Source organism: Lampris incognitus, chromosome 2 (genome assembly GCF_029633865.1).
Source record: "Lampris incognitus isolate fLamInc1 chromosome 2, fLamInc1.hap2, whole genome shotgun sequence".
NCBI lineage: Eukaryota > Metazoa > Chordata > Actinopteri > Lampriformes > Lampridae > Lampris > Lampris incognitus.
The window spans coordinates 46,983,200-47,008,118 of record NC_079212.1 but is presented as its reverse complement, the minus strand read 5'-3'; the positions used below and the strand labels follow the sequence as shown (position 1 = coordinate 47,008,118).

The window sequence follows — 24,919 nt, the reverse complement described above, 5'->3', positions numbered from 1 at the left end:
TATGTGATCATTTTAGATTACTCTGACCTCAGTCTTTATAGTCCCGTCCCATTGCTTAACACATGTATTATAGTAAGGATTGGCCAGTGTGGAAGATACAGACCTGGCTACCTAAAACTTGATACACAGGAGTAGACCTCCACAACATGCCTCCTTGTCTGCTGGGACTGTTAATTTTTTCCTTGTTTAACAGACTGTAAAACTACCCCCCCCCCAAAAAAAAAAAAATCTGTGCTACACTCAAACACACACGCTCCTCCCTGGACCCTTTGACAGAGGGTGTGGCAGTTATTGGTCAGGACTGATAGACATTCTTTTCATGAATAAGTGATGAGAAGGTCGTAGACACACTCACCCGCTCATCAAGTGCACACCAAGACACATGCACCTGCTCCTCGATGCCCCCCGGCTATGTACACACACACACACACACACACACACACACACACACACACACACACACACACACACACACACACACACACACACACACACACACCACAGCACCCTCCTGGCACCTTCTATACCTATTATCTGACTGCAGCCTCAGAGAAGGGCAGCTCAGCTAGATATCTCAAAAATATCTTTTTCAATTTGTTTTTTTTTCCTGATTCACAATCAATTTTGATTTGCCCCATGAAGACAGAGGTTTATTTTTATATTTTTTAATGTAATGAAAAGGCGGGTTGGGAGTTGGGGTATTGCTTGCTGATGATTTTTTTTTTGATTTGCAACTTTGTGTGCCGGATGATCAGGAATCAGGAGCACTTTATTTGTCATTCCAATAAAACAAAATATCGTTTCCCCCGGCCCACAGCAGTGCAACGCAAAGACAAAAACACATATCCAAAACTACAATAACACACACGCTAACTAGCACATAGCTAAACTAAAAATCACACCAGCCAGGATGACTGTGGGAACTGGTGGTCTCCCTGGGCTAGCAGTTAGCTTAGCCTGCCCCGCTTCCGCGTCCTGTCAGACCGCCTTCGGTGTTACCTCCTCGGTGGCAGCTCCAGGCAGGGCCGTGGTCCCTGGGCCCACAGGACGCAGCAGACCAAGCTCTCCCAGCCATCAAATGAAGACAAATTTAGACGTAGACATGGACAAAGACACTGCATGGACGGTACTGGGTGAGGCCGCCACAAATGTAAGTTCGTGCCTTCATCTTCCCACACCGGTACAGGGTGAGTACTTCACCCAGTACTGGTGTTCTTTCAAGGGAAAGAACAATCTCCAGAACAGTTCCCAGTCTCTATTCATCCATCCATCCATCCATCCAACCATCCATCCATTATTACCGGGTGAGGCCGCCGCAAACGTGAATTCGCGCCGCCATCTTCCCCCACCGGAAGCAGGGAAAAAATCTTCACATGATGAGGACATGAGTAAATAAAATGAAATGCGACGTGTATAAACAGCGGATGGTGTGTAGAGTTTCTTTTTCCTCCGTCGTCTTGACCTCTCCCTCTCGGGTCATGAGAGGATTCAGCTAAATAATTAAATTGATATAAGCATTGATGGGAGACCACCGTGGCCAGAGGCCACGTCCCTCATACAAGCTTTTAGATCTGATGTGATGGCTGTCAGACTGATGCATTAAAGTGTGACTGGTTTGTATGCTCTGATGGGACGAAATGTCATGCTTCTGTTTTTTTATGCATTTTGCAAATGCATCAAGTGGAAACTCTAAGCATTAAATGGTTTGATATATTCTAGAAGTAATTGTATTGTTATGAGTGATGGGACTTGATAGAGGACCAGATGTGTGCTGTTCTCTGACTCATTTTCTTTTTGTCCTTGCGTAAGCCATGTCTTTCTTTCTTTTCCCTTGGCTTGCCTACAGATCGACAGTTATAATCTTGTATGTTGGCTGTGTTTACAGATCAAGTGAGCAGATATGGGATATGACTCCAGTTGAGGGAGGAGGAAGGAGGAGGAAGTCGTCTTCAGCTTGACATAGGACACAGATGGTGAGACATTACATGCTCAAATGTTTTTTTCTTAATAGCATTGTAAAAGGTTGGAACCAGTATTTACGTTGATTTGTCTCGAGGAAGAGACGATTTCCAGAATACATTTGAGACAAACAAAAGAAACAGAGCAGGAAACTTTGAGATGGTCTCAGTACATCCCGGCCTTTAAGATCTCTTAATCTTAAACTTGCACTACACCCAAGTATATGTATGTGAGGGCAGCGTTTAGTGTGATTTAATGTTGACGCTTAGCAGTAATCCTGAGCAATCTGCCAGTGGAAGCCTCTTCCACATACTTCTAACCCCTCATCTGTTTTCTTTTCTCCATAGAGTATTTGCCATGCCAGATGGGAAAGGTCCGGATTGCACCCTGCTTCTCCTCGTTGCCACAGTCCTCTCTGCCGTTGGCCTCGGCCACTGCTCCTATCCCCGCTTCTCGCGTAATGACACCGTCTTCCAACACATGGCGCTCCACCCAAACCCCTCCGTGGGGATGGTGTACGTCGGGGCCAGGGACCACCTCTTCCAGCTGGACGGGTTAAATGGCCTCCATTTGGAACAGGAGGAGAGCACCGGTCCCGTAAATGACAGTAAGGATTGCCTCCCCCCAGTGACCGAGTCCAATTGCCCCCAGGCCAGGAGAACTAGTAACCACAACAAGTTACTGCTGGTGGATCCGCAGGCGTCTGAGCTGATCACCTGCGGTAGTGTCCACCAGGGCACCTGCCAGAAGCGCAGTTTGAAATCTGTCAAGCAGGTTCTCTTCTCCACCGAGAGGCCTGTGGATACGCAGTATGTAGCAGCCAATGAACCGTCCGTGTCCACCGTGGGCCTGGTAGTGGGGCCTCGTGGAGGGGAGCGGACGGTGATGTATGTGGGTCGTGGCTACACCGCCAGCCACCCACCTATCTCCACCCGCCACCTCTCGTCAGAGCCTGTGTTTTCATATGAGGAGACAGCTAAGCTAGCTGTGGCCGGACGACTATCGGAGTACGACCACCACTTTGTCACAGCTTTTTCCCAGCGTGGGCACGTCTACTTCCTGTTTTACCGCCGGGACATCAAGTCGACGTCAAGGGAGTACAGGACCTACGCCGCCCGAGTGTGTCTCGATGACACCTCTTACTACTCCTATGTGGAGGTTCCTCTTGTTTGCAGATCGCCGGCCTCCTCGTCCTCCTCCAGGAATTACAACCTGCTCCAGGCTGCCCAGGTATTTGTGTGTGTTTGTATGAGGGGCTTCCTTGAGTGTCGCCTGTCTAATCCCCCATCAGCAGGGGACAGCAGAAAGGGGAAAAAATTGAATACATTCACATGAACCTGGGCAACAAAGAACCCTAGAAAGGCACACACAAGGCAAACCTGTGTACTCTCCCGCCCTCCTCATTTTACTTCTGGAAGGCTATTGTCTATGCCTATTCCAAAAGCTACACGCTAGCTCAAGGTCCAGACTTCTCTCTCACCTGGCCCCAAAATGGTGGCGTAAACTCACACTACCTACATTAATCTTTAAATGGTCTCTAAGTGCGACTCTTAAACTGATTTTTGGCATTGTACAGCTAAAATTAATCATTTACCGTTACTGGTGTTGTCCCCTTTTGTTAGCTTTGCTTGAAAACATATGTTATGATACTGTAGCGCGAATTCAGGGGGCAGATGTGTAGGGGGCGGATGTGTAGACTCGCTAGCCTAACAGTGCCCCTATCTGTCGTTGATGAAAACGCATTTCCACATGGGCAAAAATACTGCCCAGAAAACTTTATACTTAACTCTGTCACGTCATCCAATATTGGAAGACCTTAAGTGGAATGTCCTCTTTTGAAGAACAAGTATGCTGGAACGTAGGTTTGTAAATTGACAGGTGCTGTATTCATGTCTCCTGGCTCATTCTCTCACCTGTCCTTTAACAGGTTGGGCAGGGGGGAGAACAGGAGGGTGAGTCTCTACTGGGGGTCTTCTCTGCCCGTATCAGCGCCACCAACAACAACCCCTCTGACGCCTCAGCTCTGTGTGTGTATTCTCTGGATGAGCTGGACCGACGCATCGACGCCACCCGTGACCTGTGCTACACCCGGCATGGGCAGGTGGAGGGAGGAGAGAGAGTAGCCTATATAGAATACGAGGTCAAATCAAGCTGTGCCAATTTGCCCACGGTAAGGACACTTTGACAGGACTTAATGGGATTTAATAAACATTTTGTCTTTCTGCAACCCCGCTACTTTATAACCCCATGGTTTATGAAAAACATTCTGTCAGAAGTAAATTGATGTCGAGGTACGCTTTCTAAAGCTTTTCTAGAGCTTTTCTTCATTAAGTGTAGCCTTTTTGAAATAATGAGATGGTTTATGTTATGAAGTTGCTGTTTAGACATGCAAGCAAAGCCTCTTTTAGTTGTCCTGGAACTTTTCGCTGCAGACAAACTAGCATCACCACATGCTACACGTTTTGTATTTTGTGTTTCTTCTGCAACGTGTGGTATAATGGAACAGTATTTGTCCTGCCTTTACAGATAAATATTAATTTTTTCTTTTTTTCTTTTTTTTTGCTCTCAGAGGCTTCCCACCATCCATATAGTTCACTTGGGGGTTTTTTATTTGCATTTTTCTGGGGTCTAGCGAACATACTTGATTGCCCCAGACCACTTTCCCATGCACAGAATCTGAACATAGTTGTGAATATGGACTCAGTGCAGATAGCTAGCGCTAACACGGAAGCGAAAGGGCAGCGACCCCATCCTCTAAAATGTGCTTCTAGGGACTCCAAAACAACGTGTATGTTCATAATTTCGTCCAGATTCTCTGCACGGAAAAATGGTCTGGGGCAATGTAGTATGTCCCCTAGACCCCAAAAGTGAGCTACCTATTTAAGCTAGTGAGACCTTTCTTTACCTGTCCTTCCTCGTCACTCCCAATGAAAATCTTAGCATTTTAGCTATAACTTAGTGAAAAAGGACAGGATTAGGGACGAGTATATTAGAGGGACAGCCCAGGTTGGACGGTTTAGAGACAAAGCAAGAGAGGCGAGATTGAGATGGTTTGGACATGTGTGGAGGAGAGATGCTGGGTATATTGGGAGAAGGATGCTGAATATGGAGCTGCCAGGGAAGAGGACAAGAGGAAGGCCAAAGAGGAGGTTTATGGGTGTGGTGAGGGAGGACATGCAGGTGGCTGGTGTGACAGAGGAAGAAGCAGAGGACAGGAAGAGATGGAAACGGATGATTCGCTGTGGCGACCCCTAAGGGGAGCAGCCAAAAGTAGTGGTAGTAGTGGTAGTAGTAGTAGTAGTAGTAGTAGTAGACCTTTCTTTACCTCACGCTCATTGACTCTAATGAACCTGCTCGGCTCCATGTTCACAGAGTGAGACAGAAAAGACAGAAAGGGAGAAAGTAGATGGAGGATGACTAACAACGAGTTGACATAATGAAAAGCAGAGAAGGTGCAGTGCTTACCGTAGAAGGTTGATCAGATCAACAAGGTTGAGCGGGGTGATGGGAAGTAAGGTGGAGAGCAGAGAAACAGAGTCATTGAGAAAAGGGCAAGCTTAGTTTTGATACATTCCCTTGTCAGACCAGCTCAGCGATGCCTCGGGTGTAGCTGTTGTTGCATCTGTGCCTGCAGAGGTTCAGGCCCTGCCAGGCCGCACAGCTGTTTAATGGGATTGTTAGGGATCGATAAAACAAACTGACCCTGAATCCGTGCGGTTGTCACTTAATGAGCTCTGACAAGAAAGGATGGGAGCGCTTTTGAAAACCAACCACATAAGAGGGAGATGGAGAGAGCGAGGGAGAGAGACAGAGAGAGAGAGAGAGAGAGAGAGAGGATAGAATACACTAGATACAATAATGTTAGAGGAGGGACAGAGGAAGAAAGAAAACAGATAGGAAAGAGGGGAACATGTAAACAGAAGAAGAAAGAGGGAAATAATGAGAGAGGCTAAAGGAAAGAGACGGATGGAGGAAAAAGGAAGCGATGGAACCTCAGAGAGTGAAGGAGGGGTGAAAGGCAGATACAGCAGAACGAGCTGCCCTTCACAAACAAAAGGACCCTTTTTTATGAAAACAAACAAGTTGTGAGGGAATAAAAGAAGTCTCGGTCTACATCCTTCTTCAGGGCCAATTATCTGGAGCTGGGGCCGGGGCCGGGGCTGGGGGGCTTACTGGAAAGGGGGATTTGTCGTGGTTGTTTTGCAAAACCAAAAGAGTGAGTCTGTGGTATCTGAGTCCACTTTAATCTGTGGTGCAATCCTCTTATGGAGAATTAAGCGGATTCGATGGCTCAGAGTCAATGTCTTGATCGAATCAGAGGCTGGTTAAGAAGGGCTGAATAGCAGCTTGTCAATCAGACACCTTTTTACCAAATTTAAGCTTGGTAAAATAACAAGTGGCGATGGATTGAAGATGAGGTAAAAGCAAGGCGAGGGTATTTTGAGGGCTGCAGACTGCCACATGCCTCCTCCGATACATGTGGACTCGCCAGCCACTTCTTCTCACCTGGCAGTGAGGAGTTTTGCCAGGGCGGACGTAGCGCGTGGGAGGATCACGCTATTCCCCAGTCCCTCCTCCCTCCCCTCCCCCGAACAGGTGCCCCAACTGACCAGAGGAGGCACTAGTGCAGCGACCAGGACACATCCGCATCCGGCTTCCCACCTGCAGACACGGCTAATTGTGTCTGTAGGGACGCCCGACCAAGCCGGAGGTAACACGGGGATTCGAACCGGCGATCCCCGTGTTGGTAGGCAGCGGAATAGACCGCTATGCTACCCAGATGCGTAAGCAGTCAAATAGCAATTTCATAAAAATATTCAGTATAGCCAGCAGCTAATAAGGACACCAACTCAACAATGAAGCTTTTTTATTGTGCTGTGACTATAAGGAGAAGTCAGTGGGTTTGATCCTCTACGTTGGCCTCATGTGTTGCAGAATACCCTGAAGGCTTATCCCTGCGGCTCCGACCACACCCCGAGTCCGATGGCGAGCCGGCTGCCGCTGGAGGCTGAGGCTGTGTGGGACAGCCCGGCCGCCCGTCTGACGGCGGTGGCGGTCAGTGTGAGAGACGGACACAGCATTGCCTTTCTCGGAGACTCCAAAGGGAAACTTCACAAGGTTTGTCCTCCCGTAATGCTGTTGCATTTACCACGCTTATTGGCCTTTTTTGTTTTGTTTTTGCAACGTTTTACTCCAGTCAAGTTAAATCATGTTGCTTTGGTGTACAGCCTTCTATCACAAGTCTCAGTGAGCTTTACATTCACACAGTTCCAGTGGCGGCTGGTGCTAAAAAATGTTTTTTTGGGGGGGGGCAAATTTACCCTTGGTGCAGCACACCTGACAGCTGCTTTAATGTCCACACAGTCACAGAGTTATTAAGAAGGACAATGTAGCCTATAGATTTTATCAGGGTTCGTAGACGGTGGATGATTGAAAGTCGAGACGAGGCGTGGTGGTGGGTGTGAACATGATTGACAGCCACGAGAATTGTCCAATCACATTAGATCAAAAAACATTAAAACGAAACCAATTCACTGCCAATAAAAGTGGGAGTGTCTGGGGCGCACAGAACTGCGCCCCCTGGAAAATCTGAAGAAACCAATCAGACAGCAGCCTCAGGTCACCTGCTCGCCACAAGTTTGAGGGCTTACATAAGGTATCGTCTGGCCGGCGCCCCTCACCCAGGAAGTATATGTATTCAGACAGAAATCAACCAAATACTATTTGGAACCAATATTTAATGGCTGCTGACAAGCGCTCACAGACTGAAAACCCTTTTATTTCATAATTATTTGCATTATACAACTAAATTGTATTTAACATGTTTAAATAGATTTTCATCTCTTGACGTATGTTTGAAGGGGGCGGCGCCCCAGCGCCCTGTACTGACCAGCCACCACTGGTAGATACAGCTGGCAATGATGGGCCACATCTTCCATCCGTGATCTTCAATCGAGAACTTAATGACAAGAGATGACAAAACAATGCAAAAAAGAAAAGTGCATGCTGGGATAGATGGTTGAAGCATCTTCCCCAAACGTCGCCACAGATCTCCACCGTCCCATGCTGCATCACCAGTTGACCACAGAGACTGGGGGAAAAGAAGACTAGAGCTCTCATATGCACACAGCAGGCAGAGCCAAACAGATCCCTCACACAGATAGAGAGGAAGTAGAGTGAGAATCTGTCACGAACCATGAAGAAACTGCCACGAGCATAAGACGAAAGAGAAGGGAGGCAAGAGTCTCCAGACAGGCCATAGCCTGGCTCACTGGGAACAGAGGATAGTGGCCAGACAGAAGACATCACCATACTGCACCCAGCGGCACAAGATTTAGGCCTGAAAAAGAGAGAATAAGACCCATGACAGGCAGACTCATACATTCAGTTACGATGCAGACAAGCCGAAGGTGTTTCCTACAAACTAGAGGTCCCGTCAGCATCACCTGTACTTTACTGCTAATGACAGAGACTAATCTAACCTTGCATTGAGACCTTATTACCTCCTCTCAGGGAGGAGGTATTAACGTTAAACACCAAGCAAAGCGGACCAACAAAGCAGTAACTGCTCAAATGATGAGGTCACATGATAATAAGCAGTCACCTCACTGCAAGAAGGTCCTGGGTTCGAGCCCCATGATAGTCCAACCTTGGGGGTCATCCCGGGTCATCCTCTGTGTGGAGTTTGCATGTTCTCCCTGTGTCTGTGTGGGTTTCCTCCGGGGGCTCCGGTTTCCTCCCGCAGTCCAAAGACATGTAGGTCAGGTGAATTGGACATACTAGATTGTCCCTAGTAGTCCATGGGCCAGACGATATGTCGGTACACTCAAGGTGGCAAAACTTACTTATAATTTTTGAAAGGATCCATGTCTGTAGATGATATTTTGGTATGATAACCATTCCTGAGTGGCAGCTGTATCACAGTTATCAGCTCATGAAGTTAACCACCCGCTAAACTAAATTGCATTTTAGACGCTGGTGCATATCCTGGTTTAGCCTCATGGTCAGGACATTTTTCAATGTTCTATAATATTGTCTTTGGTATCATTTTAAAGGGGACCTTCTTAGCTTTCATTCAAGCCCTGTTGTGGATATTTCTCACAAATATAGAGGTCACTTGAGCTCTTCAACCCGTCAATAACACACATCTTTCTGCAATTTTCGCCTAAACTATATACTTTCTTTTAGCCCTGTGGCATCTAGGAATATCAGGGACACAAAACACAAAAACTGGAATACTCACAGGACTGTAAAGATTCAGAAAATGTATAATATACCCATACTATGTCATTGTGTGAAGTGATTGTGAGCCTTAAATGAGAACTAGACCAAAGCCAGTTAGGTCACAAACTGGTCTCTATACATTTGTTTAAATACACAATCAAAATACATGATAAAAAGGAATACCATAGTGAGGTAATGAACTATTTTAATATTTTAAACAACATTGACATTTACATATACTTAGTCAATGATACATGTAATCCCATATCATTAGTGGGTATATGTAATGGTAATGGGTAGGGTAATGGGTATATGTGAATATGGTTACATTATTGTTATCAAGCTCTGGGTAACCAAGTCCAGAATCAACATCCTGTGCATCAATAGACTACTACCACAGTAATACCATCAGAATCATCACACTGTCATTCATCAAACTGCTCGTTTCTCTCATCATCTGACTCCCCAAGTTCAAAGTCCAGTTCTGGACCATCCTGCTGTTTTTGGTTACTGCAGGTCTGTAACCTGCACATGTCTGTGCATGGAAGTCCATTTGACAGGCACATGCAGCTTGGCATTTTGCATGAATGCACACACTTGCATGTTAGCATTTCCAAGACCACATCTGGTGCAGGTGGGGAGCGCATCCAGTAAATGGCCAGCTTGCCTTCATCGTCTGTCCATCCATACTCAGTAGGGCTTGGCACCACAGGGTTAGCCTGCAGACAGCACTTCCATATTGCTGCCTGATAGTTGGCTCGTTGAACATGCATAAAGAGACAGTCTCTACATGGTGGCAGCTGGCTGGACTCAACCTCTCCCCTTAGCAACATACATCCGACAGGTGAACTGCTCAATTTTCTGGAACAGCTCATCACTCACATTCCATGTCTGTCCCAGTTGACTAAAAGTCTCTTGGCAGGAAGTGTGCTTTCTCACTATCTTCAGGGCATTCAGCTTCCCTCGACCAGCGAATGCACTGACAGTGTCGCAGCCTGTGAAGGCATGTAAGCCAATTAGGCTGTCACAGATGCTGTCTCCAAGTGAACTTGCCAGTTTGGTGATGTCGACAAACCGTGTGCGGTTCTGAGTCCCACACTTCTGGTAGATGGGACAGGTGATGTCCTTCTGGAAGCCAAGACAAAGCACCATGACATCAGTGTCCTCAGCTGTGATGATAACTGACTTTGAGCCCGCATTTGCCGCATGCAATGCATGCAGGAGCAGACGGGTGTCAGCTTCTTCATGTGTGGAGTGCAGTTCTGCTGCTTCCTCACACCCATCTTCTGTCAACTTGTAGCAGGTTTCCTCACAGGTCATGTACAACACCTTGCCATGCAGCATAGCTCTGTATCGTGGGAGTTTCCACTCTTCCACCAGAAACTTGATGAGACTGGTCTTGTTGGAGGAACTGCACAGAAATTTTCTCCACTGCTGGACGTGGCGTCCCCCTGCAAGATTCTTGTACTGGAGAGTGATGTCTCCACCCCGGTTCAGTCGTTCAGCATCTTTGATCGAAGTCTGGTGATAGACATCAAAAACAACATCAATCCTCCCACTCTGTGCTCCCTCATGGAGGACCTGGGTCAAGGCTGACTCTGCCACCTGTGCAAAGGTTTTGTTGTTGCCATTCATTTTTTGGACCAGGCTCATCCCATCAATGATGGAAGTAGATGGGATTGGGATGTCTTCTGCAGGAGATACATTCTTTTCAAGCTCTCTGGCAATGGTAGTGGGCCCAATGGGTAGGCAAGGACATCCTTCAGATTCACCTTCCTGCTTTCAGCCACCAGGATCATGTGACTGAAAAGGTTTCTATCTGCCTTCAGAACCACATCCTGTGCTTTCTTTCCATGAGCTTGTTTTGTGCTGACATTGGAGAATGTTTTCAGACTTTGCTTGGTCATCTTGTCGTGGAATTTCACAGGTGGTGGGTCTGCATCTAACCTTGTTTGCTGGAATGCTTGGTAGGCCTCTTCTCCTTTCTCAAGAGCTCTCAAGAGATCTATGGTCACATCAGGTGGAGCCATGTTGCCAGTGGAGAGGCTAACCAAATCAATCTCATCAGGGGACATAGGATTGAGCCAGTTACTCTCCATAAGGTCCATGAGAGACTGGACATCTGCTTCATCTCTCTTGATCCTTGCACTCTGTAGATCTGGATGAGACCATTTGCACCTGCCTTGACCTGTCAGGTCTCTCAGCTGTCTGAGGTACATGCTTCTATACTCAGCTGTGAGATAATATTTGGTCACAGCTCCTGGCTTCAAGCTGAATCCCTTTGTCCCTCCAGCTGTTTGGGTGTCTTTGTTCACCGTTTCTTCTATAGCTTGGTCAACAGGGATTCGGCCAAAGGGATTGGTGGAGCCCAGTTGGACTGAGAAGCCTCCTTCCATGAATTCTGTGTACACATCTGGGTGTGTGATGGGCAGCTCAGACATCTGGGCGTAGTAGTAGGGGAGGTAGCGTGCATAATTCATCCTGTCATAAGCAAAGCACCATGGGATCATTGCTCGAATGCTAGCCAAGTGTAGCATCCAGTCTCCCTCTCTGGATGCTCGGATGAGCCCCAACAAGATTTCAACCATGTCCAAATAGGACATCCAGAAGTTCGAGAGGCTGCCGTTTCCACCTCTAAGGAACTCACGGTATACTTCAAATAGATCCATGATGCGTGTACAAGAGCTGTTCTCGAGGACCTCCTTCAAAGCATGTTGTGAGACTTCTTTCCCAAGGCTGTCAATGGTCTTCAGTGTCTCATTCAGGTGAACCATGTCATTCCTGTGAGTTTCTTCCAACCAGGACAGGAAACCATTCAAGGTCAGTCGCATGAGAGCCTCATACAGGAGCTTGTGTAGTCGCACTGCCCTGTTGTACTTGCGGCCATCCATAACACCAGCAATTGAGCCTTCTGCAATCATGCCAGACTCAATGCAGAGGTCTTTGAGTCCAGCATCTTGGAAACGCTTTCCTATTATTGCCAGCAGTGTGCAGATGGTGTGGAATACCCCAAGCCTAACGATGATATCATGGAACTTGTCATGGTGCTTCCATGTGATCTCGACAGCCTTCGCATACAGGGCTTGGTCAAAGACACAGACAATCTTCCTCAGGCCTAAGCACTGCATGATGCTCAGTGACTGGTTAAGCACCTCGTTGACAGTAGACATTTGTGTCGCTGGAGCATTGATGGTAGGCAGATAGCCTATATTGTCGGGGATGACCGTCATCTCTCCTCGAGTCAGGATGTTGAAGCCTGTCCAGCTGCTGACTGACTGTTCTTCTTGTTGTGACATGCGTGCTAGGACCCAAAGAAGGTTTTTCTCTCTGGCAAGCTTAGTATTGGCTGCAGTATCGGCATCTGACTTTTTGCTTTGTGGTGGCCCTACCCGTTGTCCAGCATTGTAAGTTGGTAACATTGGTGGGGGTCCATCAATGCTTCTCTTCTTTGTTTTGGGAACAGTGGGCATGGGTTGGACAGGAAGTGGGTTGACTGGCTTTGCTTGCACAGCAATCCCATGGACTCTGTGAGATGTTCCCTCACCACTGACAGTTTCTTCAAGACGGCCGATATTGTCCCAGGCTAAAGTTGTGAATATGCCAGGATGGATGTTAGCTGGAAGGGCAATGCCACTCCCTGATGATGAGAGTTTCTGGAGACACAGGGCAGTGTTGATCTCTTCCATCTGTGAATAGGACACATTGTGACCAAGTCGGTTGAGGATGTTTATCAACTCTACATTTCCTGTCAACGATTTGACACTGAATGGCAGAACAATGTGCTTGGAAGGCTTGGTATTTCCACATGTCACTGCATATACTATGTCATGGCCAAATGACTGCAGAAGGCACTGCACTCTCTGGGATGCATGATCAGGATCATTTGAGCCTGTGAGTAGAGAGTACAGGAAGATAATGAGCGACTCTGGAATGGTAGGACATTCTGCTTATGGTTTGACTTCAGGCGGCCAGGTTTGAGGAACATCTTGACTTTTAATGTCTGCTCTCAATTTGATGGCTGCTTCGGCTATAACATCTTGTGCACTGACACTTTTCAGGGTCTGCAGCTCCCTTTTGAGAGACTGATTTTCTTTGGCAAGTTCCCTCATGGACAAGTTATTGGGATAGAGGAGGAATTTTCCTTTCTCATCAGGGAATATCTGCAAGGCTCCAGCAAACTCACTCTCCAGGTTTCGCCTTATGTGCTTCTTGGTTGATTCCTTGACTTGGGCAATGCCTTGGGAGTTCATTGAAGCTACCAGTCTAGAAGAGAGATCAGTCATTGTCATCACTTGAGGATTGCCAAAAAGCTCCATCCTGATGAAGAGGAACAGCTCATTGTATGCCTCATTCACAGCAGCTTCATACTGGGCTGCAGCATCATCATCTTCATTGCTGGCAACCTCTCCTTTGGAAACCTCTTCTTTGGTGTAAAGTCTATAGCATGACCTGTGGTAGTACCCTTCAGCTGCTACAAGGTCTCTACTCACAATGGCAAGGATTCTGCTGTCCCTTTTCTTTGTGGCTGCACTCCTGATCTTTGCATCAGCTCGCAGTTCTCGACACTGCACCAGTACTTCTCTCATATTCTGTCTCTTGGAATATTTGCTGTTTTTCTGACAAAATATGCACTCTGCATCATAAGTCCTAGATGTACTTGGAGCATGTCGAGCTACTCTCTTAGATTGTTTCTCTTCAGCAGAGACACAACTTTTCTTTTCTTTTGCAAGGAGGCCATCAAGAATTTGCTTCATAGTGAAGATACTGCGACACTTTCTGTGGTAGTAGATTGCTGGAATCTGTCCCTCAGGAATGTCTTTTGCCAGTTTCAAAACTGGTGCATGATTTCGTATCTGAGCTGCCCTGAGCAGAGTTCTCCATGAGTCGACACTTTGTAGTGAAACCAGCTTATCTGTATCATCAGAACAGTGGATAATGCACTCCACCCGTGGGCGCTTTGGTATTGGGTAAAAACTTGCTTGTTCACCAGTGGCCATATTCAGTCAGTTTTCACCTGCCACATACAAACAAATACATGTAACTTAGGTGTATGAACACTACTAAAACAAAGTTTACTTTGCTTCACCAGCGTCATATTACCATTATTTATCTTACATAGCCACAAATACATACATTACCTAGTTGCTATGCAACAGCTGTATTTTGTCCACATGAGGCCGCTAAAATCAACACAAGATGAAAGTTCCTCGTAGCCACTTTAACTAATCATATTAACATATACATTAAAAGAACATGCTAACATTATGGGAAATTAGCTTACAATCTTCTCCAGAGTGAGACAAGAAGATAGATACCAGTTTCCTCTATATGTGTTTAGTAGAAAGCTATCTGGCTGCACGTTAGCCTAGCTTAGCACAATGAATGGAAGTACACAGTACTGGTTATCCTTGGTTGTTGGCCAACTAAGAACTGTCCCAGAGTTTAAGCTAGGCTAATCAGTACCAGGGGTGTTGAAATGCTATATTTGTAAAAATCTGGGCAAATACACAATCGTGAGAGGCACAGAAACAGGTTTCCTGAAAGAAAAATGAAATAGCTGCTCATTTGGAAAGGTTATCATGTATTATTTTACTTCTGTTAGTGTACCAAATAAAATGGCACCAGTGAAGTTGTGTCACCTTGGGTGATATTGATATCTGGTCTGACCCATGGACTAACTGGCTTTGGTCTAGTTAGTTTCTTAGTAATAATGCCCTTCTAATTTAAGGTTCACAATCACCTCACACAATGAAATAGTATGGGTATATTATACATTTCCTGAATCTTTACAGTCCTGTGAGTATTCCAGTTTTTGTGTTTTGTGTCCCTGATATTCCTAGATGCCACAGGGCTAAAAGAAAGTATATAGTTTAGGCGAACATTGCAGAAAGATGTGTGTTATTGACGGGTTGAAGAGCTCAAGTGACCTCTATATTTGTGAGAAATATCCATAACAGGGCTTGAATGAAAGCTAAGAAGGTCCCCTTTAAAATGATACCAAAGACAATATTATAGAACATTGAAAAATGTCCTGACCATGAGGCTAAACCAGGATATGCACCAGCGTCTAAAATGCAATTTACTTTAGGGGGTGGTTAACTTCATGAGCTGATAACTGTGATACAGCTGCCACTCAGGAATGGTTATCATACCAAAATATCATCTACAGACATGGATCCTTTCAAAACTTATAAGTAAGTTTTGCCACCTTGAGTGTACCGAAATAGGAAATGTGGGCTCTGGCCCATGGACTATAGGTATGAATGTGTGTGGGTGTGTGTGTATGTGGCCCTGTGTGAGGGCCTGGCGGCTTGTCCAGGGTGTCTCCCCGCCTGCTGCCCAGTGACTGCTGGGATAGGCTCCAGCATCCCCGCGACCCTGACAGCAGGATAAGGGGTTTGGATAATGGATGGATGGATAGATGGATGGATAGATGTCGGTGGCTCTGTTGTACTCATACAAAGCAAAATAGCATGAACGTGTAAAGGTGACACAGTAAGACGTGTGCTTGCTCAGTGGCTAAAATATTGCAGTTTTCTAGTGGAACTGTATCATAAATAAGCAAATATGTCCTCTTAGGTTTTGATTCATGACATTTTGAATCATGAACTGCATTTGATTGTATGTACTTGTCACTGTGTGCAGCATTGTGCAGTGTTTAGTTATGCCAGACGTAGCTGTAACACACTTCCAGGAGACTTTTCCCATCTCCTACCACTTTAAAACTAGGTTATTATGTTCAGTATTGCATTTAATTTTTTTCTAATTATGAAAAAACATGCATAACATACATCTTTCTTTTTTTACATATTTACACAGATTTATGCTTAAGCATTAAATAAAATAATTAAACACAAATAATTAATGATATTAAATAATTAATGATCACGTAATAAACTTAATTAATTAAATAAAACGTCAACCTATGCAGAGTTGCACTTTGACCATTTTTTTTTTCATGGCACTATGATCCTGCACTTTTACACCTTTTCCTCTGTTCTTCGCGGTATGTTTTTCCATGGCTGGTTTCCGTGGGTCCAGCTGGAAAAATCTGAGGTGGAACCATTTGGGTTTTTTTTTTGTCTTTTTTATTAAAAAGGGCAATCTTGTTTGATTGTTTGTGTAGCTACTTTGCGTCACACAGACCCACAATCTGCAAACGTGCCTGAGCGTTGTCGACTCTTGTTTCAGGAGGAGGTGATTTTATGAGTAATCTACTTTGTGTTACACACAACCCACGTCCCCAAGTTAAGATGGCTGCACTTGTGGGCTGCATTTCAATGTGTTTTACTGAGAGGCTTTGCCTCCATCCTATGAGGCTTTTACTTTTTAACCAGTTCTGGCTACTTCTTCCCTGTCTTTACCTTTTTAGTTTCTTAATTTTTTTTAACATTTAGTTCTTATTTCTTTTTAGCTTATTCTGCATCTCTTATTTAATGTCAGTTGGTGCCTTATATGAAGAACTATGAACTGCCCTCATTTGTGAAATGGGCTGTACATACAAACCTGCCTTGCCTTGTTCAGGGAACATAATATTACATTTCACGTACTCCAAAATGGCTGAGAGGGTTATTGCATTGTGACATCATCCACAATAGCTCGCTGGAAAAAAGAAAAACGATGGAGGTGCATTCCCCGTGCCAACCCCGGACAATATGACCCCCTGTGGTCATATGTCCTCCCACCGACCCCGTATTGGCACGCCCACCGGAACCGCTATTCCTCTTTCCATCTCCAACTAAATGAGATCGGTCGATGGCTGTTTCTCTCTCGCTGGGACTAAGAGAAAAACTGCAAATACGCAAGTAATCTAGTGATATACTGGTATATTAGATACTAACTTATAGTTAGCTTACCTTTTATCGCCAAGATGTTCGTTAATCCATTCGATGTGGCCGGATTCTACGCTTGGTGCGGGTGTGTTAAACCGGCGACGCTCCAATGGGACCCCCATCCGGACTGTGTCTCCCATATCCCGCATGTTCACTACACGGGCTACTTGAGGGATGTAGACCGTAATGAGATCGACTGCAATTTCTGTAAAACCATCAGAGGATCGGGGCGCCAAAGGTGGGCTGCCCTGTACCGTCAAAGATGGGGACTTGCAGATCCCTTCGCACCTGCTAACGAGGCGGCTAGCATGGTGCTACCTAGCTATAGCCATGGGGCGAAGGCTAGCAACATCCCTCCGATGCTTCCTAGCTACAGTCACGGGACGGCGGCTAGCATTAGCATCCCTCCGGAGCCAGAGGCTTTCCCACCATCCGGGATAGTTAGAGAGGACTGGATCAATGAGATCCTATCTCTCCCTGGTGAATCCGTGGCATGTTATTCGGCGGGTGCGGAACCCGAGGATTCACTGCCTGAGGAAGTAGACGATCAGGGCGTGGAAGACGACCAGCCAAGTTCGTCTCAACCAAACAAAGATGGCGACGCCATGCAACGTGGGTCCGAAACATTCCTCGCCAGTTTCCGCGATCTGTTCGCGCGAGCGGTCAAGTCTGCCGACATCGTTACCGAGCCGGGCAATCCTCAAGATCCGGTGGTAGCCGATTTTCCACGAATGGCAGAGAGGGTCAGGGACTCCACTCTACCACCTTATCCTCACATCGAACGAGCGTTTAAGCGGGCGGAGGCGGATCCGCTACTTAAATCGTCCTCAAAGTTCAGTCAGAAGGGGGTTGACGTCTTAGCAGTCGAGGTTAGGAACCACAACTACAAAGACTGGAAAATTCCGCAACCAGAGAGGGACGTTTTATCGTTCAACCATAACACCAAGGTGGGGTCTCGCGATACTCCCAAACACCCTTCGCATTGGGGCCAACAGGTGGATCGTTACGCGTGTGATGCATGGCACGCCAGTACACGTGCAGCTGGACTCGTCTCAACGGCTGGGATGATAACGGCGTACATGCGCAAGCTCTGCAGCCTATCAAACGTCGAGCAAAGCAAAGCCGCCATCGCTACAGCAGGTATCGACGGGGCCGAGTTCGGTGACGTAGTGGCCAGCGAAGCAGGTTGTGAGTACATCTTGGAAATGGAACGCATAGCTGACTCCCTGGGATCGCTGCTGTATTCCATCGCTCTAGAGTGCGGTTCTAGCGCAGCTGCCTCCACCCTTTCGCGCAGACGTCTCTGGCTAGAGACAGCCGGGGTAAAAGAGGAATTCTGCAAGGAGTGGATGGCCCACTCCTGCGCAGGGAACCAGGGCCTGTTTGGAACGACCCCGGACATTATCAGCAAATACAAGGCCGCCCAGGCCGAGCGCGAAACCTTGCACAAGGAGCTTCTCCCGATGATGAAGAACCCGCCTACCTCTAAGCCCGCGGTGGGCACAGGGCAGGGGGACAAGCCTGCGCGCAAGCAGAAATGGAGAGAGACTTATCCAAAAAGAGGTGGTAAAGTGGGGCGCGGGCGTGGACAGGGCTCACGTCCAAACTCCCAGTCTTCCACAGATCCAGCGGCCAAGGCGGCCAAGCCGGACAGCACAGACACTTCCAAGGAGGGAGCTGCCAAGTGACGTGTTTCGGCAGGATGTTACGACCCACACCAACAGACTGATTCCAGAGCCGTCTCCGGCGATATAGACGCTTGTTCAGGGGACACAGCGTGCGCAGGGCTAAACACTGCGCCTTTTATTTTGGTTTCTGATGCACAGTCTACTTGTTCTATTCCAAAGGTTGTGAATGTGAATAAAAGCTTTTATGTTGGTGATGATAGTGATTGCGTTTTAAAAGGTTTGAAACGCAAGTCTGATTGTCTGTCTGAATCTTTAGGTAAAGATGATGATAACAATGTAATAACATCCCTGCTGGAAATATTGGATAATAATGACATGAGCGCAAATGAGCCCCTGGGAGGGGACTATGATGCGACAATGTTTAGTCTCTCTGATGGGTCAAATGGTAATTTGGAAAGGTTCAAAACGCCAATTCCCCCATCTGGGTCTCCTTTACAAGGACGAAGCCCCCCCATGGATGCAGGGCATGGCGGGCGGGGCTTCCCCAGACCCTTTATGCGCAACTTACGCGCGCTACCTGAACAGCAAGGTACAGGAGGCAACGAGACCTCTGTCACGCATGTTACACAGGTGGAAGGAATTGGTCCCGTCGGCTTCTGTTTTGGATCAGATAGCCCACGGACACCAAATCCTTTTCGAGAACGGTATTGTACCCCTGTACTTGGGAATAGTGCATACGGAACCGGGGTCGGTGGCCGAAGCATAAATCCTAGACAACGAACTCACAGAGTTACTCTCGAAAGGGGCAATCACGGTGGTTCCTCCCCTAGAAAGAGAAGACAGGTTTTACAGCGGTTACTTTCTGGTCCCGAAGAAGGATGGGGGCATGCGCCCAATCCTAGATTTGAAACCCTTCAACAAGTATGTAGAGAAGGTCAGTTTCAAAATGCTACGCACACCGGTTCTGCTGTCAATGGTGACACAGTCCGATTGGCTAACTTCGGTCGACCTAAAAGATGCTTTCTATCATTGTCCGATTGCGGAAAGTCACAGAAAGTATCTTCGGTTCTGTTACCGGGGTCAGTGTTACCAGTACACATGCCTCCCGTTCGGATATCGCCTCTCTCCTCTGACATTCACAAGGTGTGTGAAAGCAGCGCTCGGAGTGTTGATGCGTAAATGTATGCGCTTCGCATGGTTCCTAGACGACCTGTTGGTGTTGGCCCGGTCGCCGGAACAAGCAATACTCCATACTCAGGAGTTGATGGAATTCATGGAGTACATGGGTTTCACTATCAACATAAAGAAGAGCGCGCCATGGCCTTCGTGCCAGGCAACGTATCTGGGTCTGAGTTTGGATACGGTATCCATGCGCGCAACCCTTACGCAAGAGAGATGGCATTCCACCAGGACCACGTTAGCACATTTCGTCCCGGGGACATATGTCACTTATCGGATGATCAGGAGGCTGCTGGGCCTTCTGACATCGGCTCACCAAGTTGTTCCTTTAGGTCTGTTGTTCATGAGGAGACTGCAATTGTGGTTCGCAGTTCACTTCTTGAAATACGGCAACGAACGCCGGTACAACAACCATCTTATCCTGGTCCCGCGCGTGGTAGCGCAGGACCTAGACCACTGGAACAGAGCCTGCGTGGACATGTCTGGGGTCCCTATGGGCCCCAGGGGACCCGAGGTAACGATTTATACGGATGCGTCCCTCTCGGGTTGGGGGGCCATCCTTGGCTACAAAACAGCGCGAGGAGTGTGGCCGTCTGGGGAGAAGGTCCACATCAACGCGCGCGAGACGGAGACGATTTGGCTGGCTATCCAGCATTTCGCTCAGGATCTCGTAGGCCGTCACATACTGATAATGACAGACAGCATGACGGCCAAGGCCTACATCAACCGCCAAGGCGGTATGAAGTCCAAGCGTTGCAGAGAGTTGGCCATGCAAATTTGGATTTGGGTCAACAGCAACGCGCTATCAATCAGGGCGCTTCATTTTCCTGGGAAGGACAACGAAGCAGAAGACATCCTCTCGAGAGGCGGCCCGCATGCGGACAATTGGAGCCTCAACCCAGCCATAGTGGCTATGATCTGGGAGAGGTTCGGGGTAGCTCAAGTGGATCTGTTCGCATCGAAACTCAATTACAAGTGCCCTCGTTGGTACTCGATGCTCCCGTCCGACCTAGCGCCGTTGGGGGTCAACGCGCTTGGACTAGATCCATGGCCCGAGGAGATGCTTTACGCATTCCCCCCGCGCAGGTGCCTCCTAGACCTGGTGGTCAAGTTCGAGCGCACAGGGGGTCGGTTAGTTCTCGTGGCCCCGTACGAACCGAGCACCCCGTGGTTTCCGCGAATAGTGCCCTGGATAGTAGGCGAGCGGTTCGACGTCCCGGAGTGGGCGGACGCGCTCACGCAAGCAGGAGGGCTGCTACGGGAGGGCCCCTGGATAGGAGGCTCCCGATTAGCGGCGTGGATGCTTACAAAGCCAGGCTCTTAGCTATGGGACTTAGTGCGCAAGTGATTCGTGTCATCTTAGCGGCGCGTAAAGACTCCACGTATTCCAGGTACCAGGGGTACTGGAATCGATTTGATCAATTTTGCGCTGAACGCGACATGGACCCTTTGTCAGTAGGGATTGGCCCTATACTGACTTTTGTGGAGGTCTGTAGGATTGATAGACTATGGTCTTTCTCCTCGGTCAAAGTCTGTGTATCGGCTCTCACGTTCTTCCGGGGGGAAGATTGAGGGTAGCACTGTTTTCACGCACCCGCTCATGACGCAGTACCTGTTGGGTGCTAAGAAGCTCTCAGCTAAGGAGCTTACGAGAGCTGAAACTTGGGATGCTTCCCTTGTTCTGCGCGCACTAGAGAAAGATCCCTTTGAACCCATGTCTACGGCAGACATGCGTTATGTCTCGGCTAAGCTGGCTGTGCTCTTGGCACTTACCACCGCAGCGAGGGGTTGTGAGCTCACTGCACTCACCATCAAGGGGATGGTGTTTTCTGGTGATCTGATGGTCACGCTCTTTACAGACCCCAGCTTCGTGCCCAAAACTGTGTCTGTCCTGACGCGTAGGGCCCCGGTGGTGATACACGCGTTTCATCCGTCACCGGTGACTAGGGATGAGAAACGCTTGCACCTCTCGTGTCCTGTACGGGCATTACGCATTTGCATGCGGCGCACAGCAGATATTCGTGGGTCTGACAGGCTGCTGTTGACCTACAGAGTGAGCAAACCAGGTTATGCCCTTTCCACCCAGAGGCTAGCACACTGGCTGGTGGATGGTATTACGGAGGTGTATACCAAAGCGGGTAAAACAGCTCCTAAGCTGAAGGCGCATTCTACCCGAGGGACTGCTACGTCGATAGCTGTGTTGTCAGGTATCGACTGGGAGGTCATCCGCCAGGCGGCGGTTTGGAGTGGTGAGACCACTTTCTTACGGCATTATTACCGGCACGTTAAGGTGCGGTCGGTTGCCGACGCTGTTCTGGAGCAGGCCTCTTAGGATGCTTTCATCAGAACGCGTACCCCTTCCCACCAGGGATTTGAAGGGTTCATTGGACGGCTAGGGAACGGAGGCACGAATCCTGTCGTTGTTCAATGCAATAACCCTCTCAGCCATTTTGGAGTACGTGAAATGTAACTTTGGGTTCGCGAAGCGAACCCTAGTTATATGAACAACGACAAAATGGCTGAGAATAGAGCCGTTCTCCTCCTACCCGGGCCACAGGTGTGGTGCTCATTTAGTTGGCGATGGTTCGACTTACAAAAAGGAATAGCGCTTCCGGTGGGCGTGCCAATACGGGGTCGGTGGGAGGACATATGACCACAGGGGGTCATATTGTCCGGCATTGGCACGGGGAATGCACCTCCATTGTTTTTCTTTTTTCCAGCGAGCTATTGTGGATGATGTCACAATGCAATAACCCTCTCAGCCATTTTGTCGTTGTTCATATAACTAGGGTTCGCTTCGCGAACCCAAAGTTCTGACTTGGAGGTGCTCACTCCACTGTTACACAACTGAAATTTGGATCGATCATTTAAAAAGTTTCATTGTCAGATGTTCTCTGAGTCATAGTATGGAGATACCGAACACTGGGACTCAACACATTTTTAAGTTGACGTCTAAAGGACAGACACACCAACATTCACTTTGTGTTAAACTGATGAAAAAAACCTTGCCAAATAAGTTTGTTTCACATTGGTTTGCTTATGGAAACGTCTAACAGAAACATCTTTCGTCCAAAGACTTCTCAGTTACTGTTGGAACCCCGGGTGTGAGCTCACTATCTGGAATCTGCAGCACTTGCTATCGTTATTGGCCCAAGAAATTGTTGTGTGTCACCCTTAGAACAGGATCCAGATAGCCAGTTAAATCCAGAGCGTTAGGGATCTGGATCAGGAGTGTATGGACATACCTTTGATGTGAGGTATTTGTAAAGTTGGTCGTCGTCTGGTGAGAGAAAGAGAGAGTGTGTGCGTGTGTGTGTGTGTGCATTTTGCGTGCACGCATACTGCCATGTGCACTTGCCTAAGACACAGTAATTTTAGGTAGCAGATCAAAGTAGCGCTACATGCCACCAGCTGAAGTAAGCCATTATAACTGGATTATCTCATCGCAGCAGGACGAATTCCACCACATCCAGATACAGAGCTGTGTGTGTGTGTGTGTGAGTGTTTGTGTGTGTGTGCGTGTGTGCATACAAGGAATGGACCTCTCATCAGAGTTGATATGTGGGCGATATCTCACCATATGTTTTAGCTTTACTGTAAACCTTGCTTTAACTGTCTAACAACACAACAAACTGGCCATTCTTATTACTTACATGGCTTAAGCATAGCATATGCATTTCTATTTGAATATGCTTTGCTTACGTGGATGACCGGGATTTCACTCCTACCTGAAACGACCATGGGCGGTCAAAATAACCTCCGGTTTTTAAACTCTATATTCTGTCAAGATAAATACCCATTTGAGATATTAACGCATTGCATATGTTAGTATGTCTGTTAGGAACGACTGACACCAAAATTAAAATTTTAACGACTAGAATACTATTTTTAAACAATTTAAACTTCAGAGAGACATGGTCGAACTTGAATAACAAAATTGAAAAAGTGAAAATATTACCTGAAAAACAAAACGGAAAACACATATTGCTAATCTAACAACTGTAACAAGGCCTATAAAATGTGAAATGTGAAAAAGAACTTAAAATAAATGTTGAAACAGTCCCAAACAACGACCGGAACTTAAAAACTACTAGAACGACCGTGGGCGGTCAAAATGACCACCCGCGGTTTTTAAACTCTATATTCTGTCAAGTGAAATACCCAGTTGAGATATTAATCCACCATATATGTTAGTAAGTCTGTTAAGAAACTAGCTGACACCAAAATTAACATTTTAACAACTTTAATATTATTTTTTCAAACAATTTAAAATGGCCGCTGTCCAACGCCTGTAAATACTGCAGCGCCTCGGTGGTAGTCATGGTGCATCTCTAACGGTGTCTGTAACCAGAAATGTTGGAAATAATCACAAATCAAGTTTAGACTATTTCTCTGCACTGGAGGACGCGAGTGTGTTTCTAGGACAGAGCAACGAATTTCATGAATGAAATGACACGACCAACACACGTCATACATAGTGACATGACGCGCACGATCACGCACAAATTACGAGCGGTCTTTTTGACCACTCATGGTCGTTTTAGGTAGTGCTTATCTTAACTTTTTTTGTGCAATTGATCCAAAACTCACTTTAATGCAAATATATGCAATTTTAGGATCATTCAGGGAACGGCAGGTCCGTATCTTTTTTTCCCCCACAACATTATTAAACTTTGAAAATCCAAAACCGCCAAATGACAGCCATGGTTTTTCTAGTGTTAATTTTTACTTCTACAACTAATGTTAAATCACACACATATTTCGAAGTCACGGAGCCTTACGGAGGACTGCCCTGTGCTGGATGCTGAGAACTCATTCTCCATCCTGCTGTACAGTGAGCAAGTGAGAGGTCCATGGAAAGAGGTATGACACCTCTGCTAATCTCATAAAAATGAGGTAACATGAGAATTTAAAGGGCCTGGAAATCACTTAGGTTGGAGGTGTCTTCCTGTTCTCCATATTAGATTTAACTGTGGTAATCGCATTCACTAGCCACTTCTACTCTGATGCTGTGCAGGTTCGATTTGATTTGTCAGAGAGACAGGAGCTAAGGAAGACATTATGCTTGAATTTCTTTTCCAGCTTTTGGTTTCAGTG

General features: G+C 47.0%; 1 protein-coding gene across 1 annotated transcript in view; it reads left to right on the top strand.

Annotated features, from left to right (window-relative positions):
* LOC130130139 (plexin-B1-like) overlaps positions 1–24,919 on the top strand; it is a 91,975-nt gene that overhangs the window by 1,413 nt on the left and 65,643 nt on the right. Inside the window, exons 2-5 of the mRNA XM_056299874.1 lie at positions 1,886–1,890; positions 2,307–3,189; positions 3,887–4,129; positions 6,895–7,077. Coding sequence (XP_056155849.1) covers positions 1,886–1,890; positions 2,307–3,189; positions 3,887–4,129; positions 6,895–7,077 — 1,314 coding nt within the window. The remainder of the gene's footprint in view (positions 1–1,885; positions 1,891–2,306; positions 3,190–3,886; positions 4,130–6,894; positions 7,078–24,919) is intronic.